Below are 11,562 nucleotides of genomic sequence, written 5' to 3' on the forward strand. Positions count from 1 at the left end.
TACCTGAATTTACCATAAGATTTTTTACAATATTTAAATTACTGAATCTAATTATCGATTTTGAAATTAGTTTCCATTTTAAGATTCTGTAATTAACAATATCTCATTATAAACCATTCTATTCAACCTGCAATCTAACGTTAAATACTTAAATCGATCTTCGAAGGAACGGAATAGTGAAAATAAAATCCCATTCTCGTTTCATATCTGGGAATCAATAATTTATTTCACTACCTATATTTTACACATCGATCGTAAGCTGTATGTACAAATATATTTACATCCTAATTCCGTATTTACACACGTATTTGTCCCCTGTAACAGGGGAAAAACCAGTCTGTTTTGAATCTGTTTTTGAATCGTCGTCGACGAGAAATAAAAACGAAAGAAAAAAAGAATAATAATAATAATAAAAAAAAAAGGAAAAACAAAGAAACAAAGAAGAATAAAAGAAGAGTTTACAACCAATATTTTGACTACGCCACTTCGAGATCCGAGCTGTCGGTGTCCTGTTCGTGTTGTTGCTGTTGCTGTCTGGTTAACGTCAAATGTTCGGGTACTTTGACTGTAGGCGTTGGTACGTTGTCGTCGGCCCGTTGACGTTGCTCCAGCTGAAGTTTCCGCATACGTTCTTGCTCTTCCCTTTTCTGTTTACGCCACTTGGCACGTCGGTTCTTGAACCACACCTGGAATAGGAAATGTTTGATGAGGAATCTCATCGTGGTCCACTGGTCGCATTTATTTCGTAGTAGGTATAAATTCTTGTGGCGCGCGGGAAGACGATGATTCTTTGTGTTGGGAGAACGCTTGAAATCGAAGCGAAATGTTGTATTTAGAGGCTCGTATAATATAGCTTCCCTTGCAATTTTTTACTTGGTAAATTTTACTTCTTGGTTTCATTGATACCAAGTTGAAAATAAATTTCGAGGTATCTTGTGTTTTATGTTTCGATAATAAAGTCGTTCTCGAAACCCTCCCTAATTTAAAATCAATTGGAAAAATTGTTTATAATTAATTATCTTATGAGAAAATTCGATCAATTTAAAAATTTTGATTTTTAATGAAAATTTGTATGCGTATAATATGAAAAGGATATAATAAATACAATTTCGAATACAATTAGAAAATAGAAATATTACAATAGAATTATGCAAGAGCAATTTAATTTTAAAAACAGAAATTTTAAAATTTTAAAATTTAAGACTTAAATATATTTTATAATTATAATTTTTACTTATTTTAATTAATTTTTACTTTACAGATTATTTACTTACAGATTATTCTTTATAATAAGATTATATTATATTATAATTATTAAAACTTATATATTAACTATAACATATATATATATATATATATATATATATATATATATATATATATATTATAATTAATAAAGAAAATGAAAAAGATATTAAAACTTAATTTTCATTAGCTATATTTTACGTATTCACAAAATTTGATTAAAATCAGAATTTTTATTGGTTTTAATATAATAATATCAATAAAAATTTTAATTCTAATCAAACTTTGTTCATAAATTTCGTATGAAATGTATGAAGACTTTTGTGAATCATTTTATCAAGTTAACATTATTTCAGAATTTGTTACTTTGAGCGAAAGAATTATTTAAATGTTGGGCTGCTTATGATGTATGAAAATATGTAAATACATACAGAATATTTTTTAATATATAATAATGTATTATATATAACAATATATAATAATGTATTTATTTTATTAGAGAAGTTTGAATAATAATTTTGTTTATATTCTTCTTAATAATCATAAATAATTTTAATATAAAATGCTTCATTTGTGTTATCATTATTAATTTCTATTAGTTTATTTATAAAAATTTTTTAAATAAAAAATTAAAAATAATTGTAATAATGTTTATCATGTATAAGAAATAAATAAATAATTTGACTTGTAATAAGAAATTTCCTGTTCTTGTAAAGTATAGTAAAAATACTATATATTAATATTTTTATTTACCATAATTAAAATAAATAAAATTTTTTATAAATTTGTTGCAAAAAAAATAAATTTATAAATTAACTTGATATAGATAAATTGATAGAATAAAATTTGAAGAAGAAGAAAAAATATTGAGAATATTTATATAGAATTTAATATTCCGACATTTTATGAAAGAAAATATTTTATTTATAAATTTGAAGAAAATTTATGAATTTAACATACTATATCTAAAAATATCATGAAATCTATTACAGATATCTAACTCTAGTTAGATATCCTAATCTAATGGATTCTCAAAAGTTTATTACTTTTTAGAAAGTCACTATTGTTATTTTTAATTAATAAATTAAATTTTAACTTATTTGTTTTAGTATCTAACGATTATATTATTATTTTATAGAGATAATCAAAATGATTTTCTCGTTCATGTAAAACCATTCAATATTACTAATCATTCTACGATAATAAAATTTGTTTGTTAATTTTTTAAACTTTTCTTATCTTATATATTGTAAATTTTTAATTTAATTTTAATATTAAATTAGAAAAAGATTCGAAGCGATTCAAAGAAAACAATCATGCTCAATCATTCACCGTATTATCGTATCGAAAAATTGACAAACATATCTTAATTTTTATCAAGACAGGTACAACGTTTAATTGATAATCACCTTTACCTGCCCGTATTTCATCGAGAAGACTTTTAACGAGGCGCAGGAGGCAGAGAAGATCAAAAGGTTTCATCCCACGTTCGAAATCAGCATTTGTTCTTCACGCTTGTCCGACTCGATTTAAACGAAACCTCCGACAATCAATATCTCTCGGTTGTTACCGATAGATGTTTCATCGTTTCAAATATCGCATTGATCTCTCCCTTAACCGTTGAATTATGCAATAATCACACAGCATTGTACCCGTTCCTGTTGCATCGTGTATATTTTATACGCGATATTTATTTACGCGAAATGATCACATATACGAAATTTATATAAAATATTTTATATTATTGTGTATTAGGAAAAAACAACTTTTCTTCATTACCAATTCATCTAAATGCACTTCTGTTTTTTATCATTCGAGAAATTAAGATTTATTCATTTATTTTTTTTTATTTTTATTTGAAGAATCATTCATTAAATTTCAAATTTTTCTTCGATTTCGTATACATTTGCTGTCAAAAATTAAGAAACAAATTAATGAATTTATGTATTTATATATTTATGCATTTCGTCTTCTGAGATAAGTAAAATTAAAAATAATAAATAGAAGAATAACAACAATTCATACTTTGATAAGTAATAATTTTTTTCCAATTTTTGCATTTGCATAAGGATAAAATAAAAAATGAAAAATATAAAGAAATTTTTCTTAACTTTTATCAATAAATATATTTAATTTAAAAATTAATTTGTGTTTCAAGTTAATTAAGCTTTTAAATTATGTTAAAATATTTATAACTTATTTTGATGTATACAATTTCTTTAAGTGATGAATTAAAAAAGAGAAATTATTTAATCACGTTTGATGTATTTCGGATATATTTTGCAAAAAAGATAAAAAATATAATTTGTTTTTTTACCTAAAAAATTCTGTAGATTATTCCTCTAATATGACTTTATACGATTATCATTCATTCTAGGATGAGATTGCATCAATAATTTTATCAAAACCACCATCTTTTTTTAGCAGATTCGAAAATTATTTAAAAGATGAAAAATTCTCGAAAATAATAGTGATTCTACTCGAAAGGATTAAAATCGTAAATAATAAAAATTGTTTGAAAACAATTATCCAATATATCCAATCTTAGGCAATTTATAACACAGAATGCATAAAAATTGTACGATCTCTTTTAATGAATACTCGAATAATTATAATTTTCATCGAATTAATTTTGTATATATCCAACGCGTATAAGAAACGCTTTTACGTTTTTGCTTTTACAACAACAACAGCAACGTTGTTCGTGTTTCTGCATTCTGTTGATGCAATCACGAGGATAGGAAAAAGAGCGTAACGTCGCGCGTCGTGTAAACACACAGCTTCTTTCCAAACATGGAAGGAACCGAGTGCCTTAGGCCCACCTCTCTCTCGAGTTAGTATTTCTCGTCCTCTCCTTTATTTTCCCCGTTCTCCTTTCGCTCTCTTTTTCCCGAAAGTCGCCTTTCTACTAATTCTGTACAAACATCGAAACTCTTGCCTCGATGCGGCAGGTGCGCTGCAGGTATATGTTGTTTCAAAGTCTTTAAAGACTCTCGAGACAAGGGATTTCCTTTGGCAAAGCCGACGACGCGGGTGGCCTGTTGGTCTACGATAAGTGTGAATGACTTTGGGGGATTGTACGATTGTTCGAACAAATTGCCGGACGCGAATAAAGAAATTCCAGGCTCGTGTCCCATTATCGCAACATCACGATAATTCTTATGAGACGAACTTATCTTTGACGGTGTTTGACGGTAAACTTTGGATATTTCAACAATAGTTGTTTATTGGCCAAGATTACGTATTTTAGGGAGACAAATTTTAAAAGAAATTAGTACACAGACAAGATGATTTTTGAAAGAATTTCTTTTTTAATAACTGTATAATTATAATAAATTTAACATATACGTTATTCATAATTAAAATATCAAATAAAAAAAAATAAAATAAATAAAGAAATATTTGGAAAAATAAATTAATTCTTCTATAAATATATTATTATATATCATTAAAATATCTTTATTTTTTTCTTATAATTAGTACTATAGAAAAATGTATTAGCTGTATTTCTTCTTATATAAGTATCTTCTTCTCAAAAGACGCTTTATTCGAGTAGGAGCAACTGAAACTGAGCATCGATCTTGTCACGGGCCTTCTATCACAGAAGCAACAATGCCACGGCAGAAAAGGGTTCCTTCGACAATCCAGTCTCAATGACACTGTCCTAAATCCTTTGAAATATCCTTGCAACCGGTCCAACATATCACATCGAGCGATAAAAATTTTGATTTTAATTCCATAGAAAAGCACCGATGCGACGCTTTACACGCGCACACGTTTCATCAATAAAAAATTACGTTTGACCAATTAGCGAGCAACGAATCGCATCGATTAATTACATATAAAAGAGCCTCGTGACAAATTAACGAATATTGTACGCGCAATGTAAATCTTTACGACATCAAATACACGAAATAACGTGTTTATAAATTCTGCATCTCCCTTTCCCCGATGTTTTGTATGCTTTTACATATATACGTGTATGCACGAGTGTGTGTGTGACACACACATATATATATATATACATATAATTGAATATATATGTATAATTGAAGTAAACACATTATCGGCAAAGCTTTTAATCTAGCACGCAACTTGTTGGCTCGAGTCAAACGACGACCGATAAATACAGGCCGTAAATAATTTTAATGATCGCGTTAAAGAATTATGAGGCTGTGCATTAAGGCGACAAACAACAGGAAGGGGACTTTCGTTCGAGGATTTTCATACCGGAAAGTGGGCGGCATATTTTCGTCATCGGAAGAAGAAATTATGCGTGTACTCGAAGAGGGCCGAAGAGTTTCTCGATAATCCGAATGGTCAATGTTTGTTAGACGAAAACCTAATATTCACCCGGGCCCGGGACAGTAATTTGTCAGTTTAGCCAGTAGCCACCCGATTATGAGATCTCTGGAGGATTTCGACGTAAAATTCTCACGACGCTTGAATTTCTTCTCTTCATTCAGAAGAGAGGGAAAGAATGAAGATAAAAATAAAGAATACGAGTGTTTGTTTCTTTAAAGCTAGATTTTATCCGTTGTAAAATTCTCACTGTTCGATATTTTTGTATTCGAAAATGAAGAAAAAAGTAGAAATGAAAAGGAAGATTAAAAAAAAAAGCTAGATCCATCGTTGTGAAAATAATCATTTTGAATGTAATGATAAGATTGAATTTCTCTAAGTCTTTATAATTTTTTGATTATATTTTATACTTGTTTGATTATTTTATATTTTTTAATATTTTCTTTCATTTTGTTATTATATTATTAATTATATTTATTCCATTATTAAGTATTTGGTAAATCACGCGAGTTTTATTAATTAAAATTCTTTCTTCATAATATAATGATTAGAAAAAAGTTTTTATTATATCCTTATCTTTCAATTTTTTATCAAGTTTCACATTTCGTAATCAAATTTTTTTTTTTAGTGATACGAAATATTACGATTGATACATAACATTTTATTTCAATCTTTTCAATTTTAACTTTCATATTACGATTCGATACAATACGAAGAAATTTAACGAAATTTAATTGAAAAATAGAAAAACTATCAATATAAGTACGAAGAACAAAAATAAATCCAAATTACAAACACTAGTGGGGAATATTTCTTCAAAAAGAAAAATCTTACATTCAAAAAACTGAAATTTCATAATCATGTACTGCAATACACGTGTCGTAAGATCTTGAAACATACAACTTATTTTGTCTAAACTCACCTCGATTCGTTCCTCCTTGAGATCGACCTGAAGAGCGAGCTGTTCTCTCAAAATTACGTCTGGATAGTGCGTCTTGTCGAAAGTTGCTTCCAGTTGTTCCAGCTGCTCCTCGGTGAATATCGTCCTGTGACGACGCTTCCTCTTCGCCATCGGCCCCACAGCCGTGGCGTTTGGATTTATTTGATAGGGATGAGCCGCGTGATAGAAGGCCGGTTGACCGTGAAGCGAAACGCCGGCGGCTGCCATTGCTGCCACGTAACCGCCGGAATATAAACTAGGATATGCTGCAGCTGAAAACGAGAAAAAACTATCGTTAATAATATTAAATTAATCCCATTTCTTAAAATCTTTACTTCGGTGAAACGAAAAATTTTTATCAAAAGAGCCATCTCTTTGATAATAATCGTTCCATTTCTGGAAATAATGAATAGTTGAACTATATTCTTATCAGATATCATTTCTCATTTCGTTTCGATCGAAGACATCGATGAAACGAAAGGAAGAGAATCATAAAGGAAGTATGTTATATATTTTACGTATTTAGAGAATTTCGTAAAAAGATATGAAAAAAATATTCTTTTCTTATGGATTTTTCATTAAACGTCATTCTTAGCCTCCCAAATAAGAGTAAAACAAATGCCTGTTAGATCACTTTAAAAAGCGTTACTATTTTCTTAAAAATGGAAGGAAAGGAAACGACCAAGGAGGAGTTAAAAGAAGATTAATCGAAACGTGAAAGGTTTCGCGTTTATCGCCGATAGAGCGACGAAAATTGTAATAACGTTTCTCAACAATTCGCAACCTTATTCCGCGTGAAAAGGGAAGTGGGAAAAAATACTGGGAACCATCCCCGGGTCCCAAGGGATGTTTTGGTTTAAAATCTCGAAGAAAGCTGCTTAGAGGCGACGTCTCCGCATAAAAATGTGCGAAGGGTGGATGCTTATGCTTTCAACCGCGGCGTCACTCGCGCTTCTCTCTCTCTCTCCCTCTCTCTCCCTCTTTCTCTTTCCGTGCCCCTAGTGCTCCTCTCTCTCTCTCCATTGAGAACCGCCGATGCCGTTGCATATTTTTCCTTCTCGTTTTTCATCTTCCAACACGGGATTGCAAGGAGCTAAATCGTTCGCGCGTGATCGAAACGGATTGCGGATTTCAGCCTGCGCATCCCCAATCTGCGCCGAGGTTCTTGCGGGTGAAATACTTAAAGCCCTCGGGGGCATAAAGGAAATTTCGTTGCGGAACGCGTCGGTCCACCCGCGAGGATTTGCGCCTTCTTTCATTTTTACGCCACGAGATCCATACGCCGCGGGGGGGAGGGACGCGTGTAATATACGCGGAACCGCGGGGCAAGCTATTTATTTCCGAATTAACCAAGGATTTCCTGAAGATGAAGGAAAGCATTCGACAAAGACATTCATTTTATAATAAATTAATCAATCGATTTCAATTTTGAATCAAAATTATATACGAAATATTCCGTCGTTGCTTCAACATATTCCAGATCTTAAATAAGATATATTAGAAACTATACTGATCTACACTTTGTATGCAAAACAAATGTAAGATTTATATAATAATGACATTAATAACAATATTTAAAAAATTATCTATTCATATTTTAACCGAAATAAAGAAGAATTCAATTACCAAAAAAATTTTTCCCATTTCTTTCCACCGATCCAACCGATTTTTCATTGAAAAGAATATCCAATACTCGGAACAACTCACCGAACAAGTCTGCGGATGTGAACGCCAGATGATGGATCTGTTGCTGAAGAGGATGGATCGGCGTGGTCCTCGACGGGGATCCCACGGCTTCCGGGTTTTGAATGATTGATCCAAGGCTACTGGTGCTGGTGGGTGTCATGTTTCCTATGGGCCTAGGCGCTAAGATGTTCTCGATGGTGAAGGCGGACGTGGGGGAGGACATGGTGGCCGAGGAACTCGGCCTCGAGACCTCGCGCGGTCTGAATCGTATCTCTTCGGAGCTCAATGGACTTCTCGAAAACGTTCTGTCGCGTCCATCGATATCGTGCCGCCTCCCAGTCACATTTTGCTCGTCGTTGCTCTTCAACTTGTGCTGCAAACTCTCCGGCGAATAATTGTAGAGATATCGGTAGCCGGATATCCCGGGACCATCTTGAAGAGGGCTCGACGGCTCCGTCATCGGAGAACGCGATCTGGGCGAATCGCTCGCATAGGTACTCTCTACCATGTTACAGGGATCGTTGTGAAATCGAAACTTTCACTGGTAATATGCAGCGAAATATATATATTTTTTTAAATATTCGTATCGACGATGATGGCGAGTATCGTTTCGAAAGACGTATACCACGAGGAATAAAGTTGCTATAACCTGAGGGAGGGCATTCTTGAAGATACATATATATATATACGTTTCGATGTACACTTTTTATTTCGATACGCTTGAAAATGAAAAACGTAGAAAAACTTGCTCTGATTACGTTATATACGTATGGAATTGTACAACGCTGTCACGGATCAAGCGTTCGTTATTTCGAACAGATGTAAAGATCACATATCAAAAACACGGATGGAAAAGGAACGAGTGTAAATAAATAAATTACATTCGAGTCCGCGACCATGCGAAATTTCTCGAGATCCCTTTCTGTCCCATCACAAACGGATCACAAAAAACTATTCACTGTCTTCGATTTCCGTCCACTCAAATCAATCCCCGAAACAATTATTCCCCACAATTTTCGTACTTCCCCCGTCTCGAATAACGATATATTTTTCTTACAACTGCGAATGAGAGATCGAGCTTGAATCACTGTTCGATCGATCGCCAGGCCGAAAGAGACGATCGACGATGATTAAACGTAGTAGATCGGATCTGAACAACGGCGATGAGGTGTGTGTTTGCCGGCGTATTCGGAGGACGAGCGATCACGAGGACGAAATCAATCCGACGCCCGTGTGCAGAAGTGTCGAGATGTGCGGCGAGTGATAAAGGATATCCGACGACTGGTCCGATTCCGGCCGGAGTCTGTGTGTACGCGATGACCTCTGGGGGGGTGCGCTTAGATTCGCCGGCATCTACGGCACGGGGTAGCCACCCCCGTATTAGTGACAGAGGGACAGAGACACCCTCGAATATATCCAGCGAAGTTTTGCCGACACTAGAGCGGGGCGTGGCCCACCCTGGCTCCATCCACTTTTCCACCACCCTTCGCCGCTCGACATCCCCTACGAGGCAGTGTCGTGGAGATGAAAAGGGATACGGGGGAGGCCCGAGAGCAGGAAGCCAAACGGGGAAAGAGAGACGGAGAGAGGGCGAACGAAAACGGTGGCAACCGACGAGGAGGAATGGTTTCCGGGAGGATGCATGCGGAGGTGCGATCTTCTGACAACAGTGCGATGGTTTCGGGATTGAAAGAGCGGCAGGAGGGGAGGGGAGGCGCCGAACGAGCCGGCAGAATGTCCTTTCAACCCCTGTCGACGCACGCGTCGGGCTTCCACGGGCTTGCATGGGATGGTGGAGAGAGAGAGAGAGAGAGGGAGAGAGAGAGAGAGGCGATTGTGCACCGGTGGAAATGGTGAAAGAAACGGTATTTACAACGGATAATCACGATGTGTCTCGCGTATTACACAGCTTTCCGAGTTTACACTGCGCGAATCGTATTCGCGAATTAATCATGCTTCTAAAAGTGTTTGGATTTGAACGGTTTCCCTACGATGATCGAATTCGCTCAGATATTGTTTCTGAAAATAATTTCCATGTTTCCCTCGCAGCTACGGGAGAGGGAGAGAGAGAAGGGGGAGGGAGGGAGAAATTCGTAACCGGAGAGATTATTGTACTGGGTGTTTCGTATCTTTGTTTCCGGTATCTTTTCGCTCTTTCTTCTTCGTTCAATTTAACTCGAAGATTGAATTTACTTTCGTAAGAGGTTTGAAAAAGTTGTGGGAATATTTCTATAAAATATGGAAAAGCGTCTTAATGAATATGTTTAAATTATCGATTCTTTGATTATTTCTTATTAAAGTAAAACAATGAGACAATTTATTGAGTAAATATGGAAAAATAAAATTGGATTTTATACAAAATGATCCAAGATTTATAATAAATATGCGTACTATATAACTAAAAAATTGGATCTCTCTCTCTCGTTGAAAAATAGTTAATTTATAATCGAGATCCTATTTTCAATTATAAATTTATAAAAATCTTTATTAAATAATTAAGGAATATATGTAACTATTTAAAAAAATTAAAAAAGTCTGAAATTACATATTTTACTTATATTGAACTTCTTATTAATTTTATTAAAACTTTACTTCTTTACTTCGATAAATTTTTAACTGAATTTTTCTTCTTCGTTCACATGGATGGACAAATGATTTTACACTTTTAGTTGATAGTTACTTTTCATTTTTAATATTACGACATCTATTATATCCATGTATATTCTTCGATTTATTTTTATGCATAACATTTTAAACAATAATGGATTTTTTCATATTTTGCAACTCTGTGAAATGTCAGATACAAATAGCACATCTAAATGTTATTCGGAACAAGAACAATCGACAAATTCGACAAAAAATAAGGTTCGATGTTTTTAATCTGCGTTATAACGTGGATATTATAAAACTGGCGTATTATGGATATCGCGATACAGAATCGTCGGCATTCGCCATCGGATGAAGCGCAGATTTTCTCGCAAGCGTGCGCGCGCGCGTGCTTGATTGATTCGCAGATTGAAACGGCGAACCGAACCGAACCACTCTCTACGTATAACCGAAACAATTTTTTTTTCATAATACCTATTGGCCAGATTTGAGGATATTATGATTTTAACGTGTGGATTACACCGAGGTCTCGTATTATCGAATGGAAATTCGATGCCGTTTCGGACCGGCTGGTATTTGCATAAACAAATAAATCTGCGTACGGTATTTCGTATTAGTTGAATATAATTCGAACGAATTCAACAGAGTTAAGTCTGTAGAAATTTCAAAATTCTCTAATATCTAATAGCTTCAGGCAATGAAACAGAGTATATAATTCGCCAATTCGGTTAATCATAAAGGATACCAAATCATCTTGTTAATCATTTGGTGTACGTATTAAT

The 11,562-nt window shown here is 33.7% G+C and overlaps 1 protein-coding gene across 1 annotated transcript; it reads right to left on the bottom strand.

The window, feature by feature from the left end:
- Positions 1 to 201: 201 nt before the first annotated feature.
- LOC726162 (homeobox protein goosecoid) lies at positions 202 to 9,973 on the bottom strand. The gene is made up of 3 exons (XM_001121922.5): positions 8,195 to 9,973; positions 6,470 to 6,759; positions 202 to 686 (listed from the first exon to the last, which is right to left on the bottom strand). The coding sequence occupies exons 1-3, from the start codon at positions 8,679 to 8,681 to the stop codon at positions 477 to 479; spliced, it is 987 nt and encodes a 328-aa protein (XP_001121922.1). The 5' UTR covers positions 8,682 to 9,973; the 3' UTR covers positions 202 to 476.
- Between the last annotated feature and the right edge of the window lie 1,589 nt (positions 9,974 to 11,562).

The sequence above is a fragment of the Apis mellifera genome, linkage group LG6, assembly GCF_003254395.2.
Source record: "Apis mellifera strain DH4 linkage group LG6, Amel_HAv3.1, whole genome shotgun sequence".
Lineage (NCBI taxonomy): Eukaryota > Metazoa > Arthropoda > Insecta > Hymenoptera > Apidae > Apis > Apis mellifera.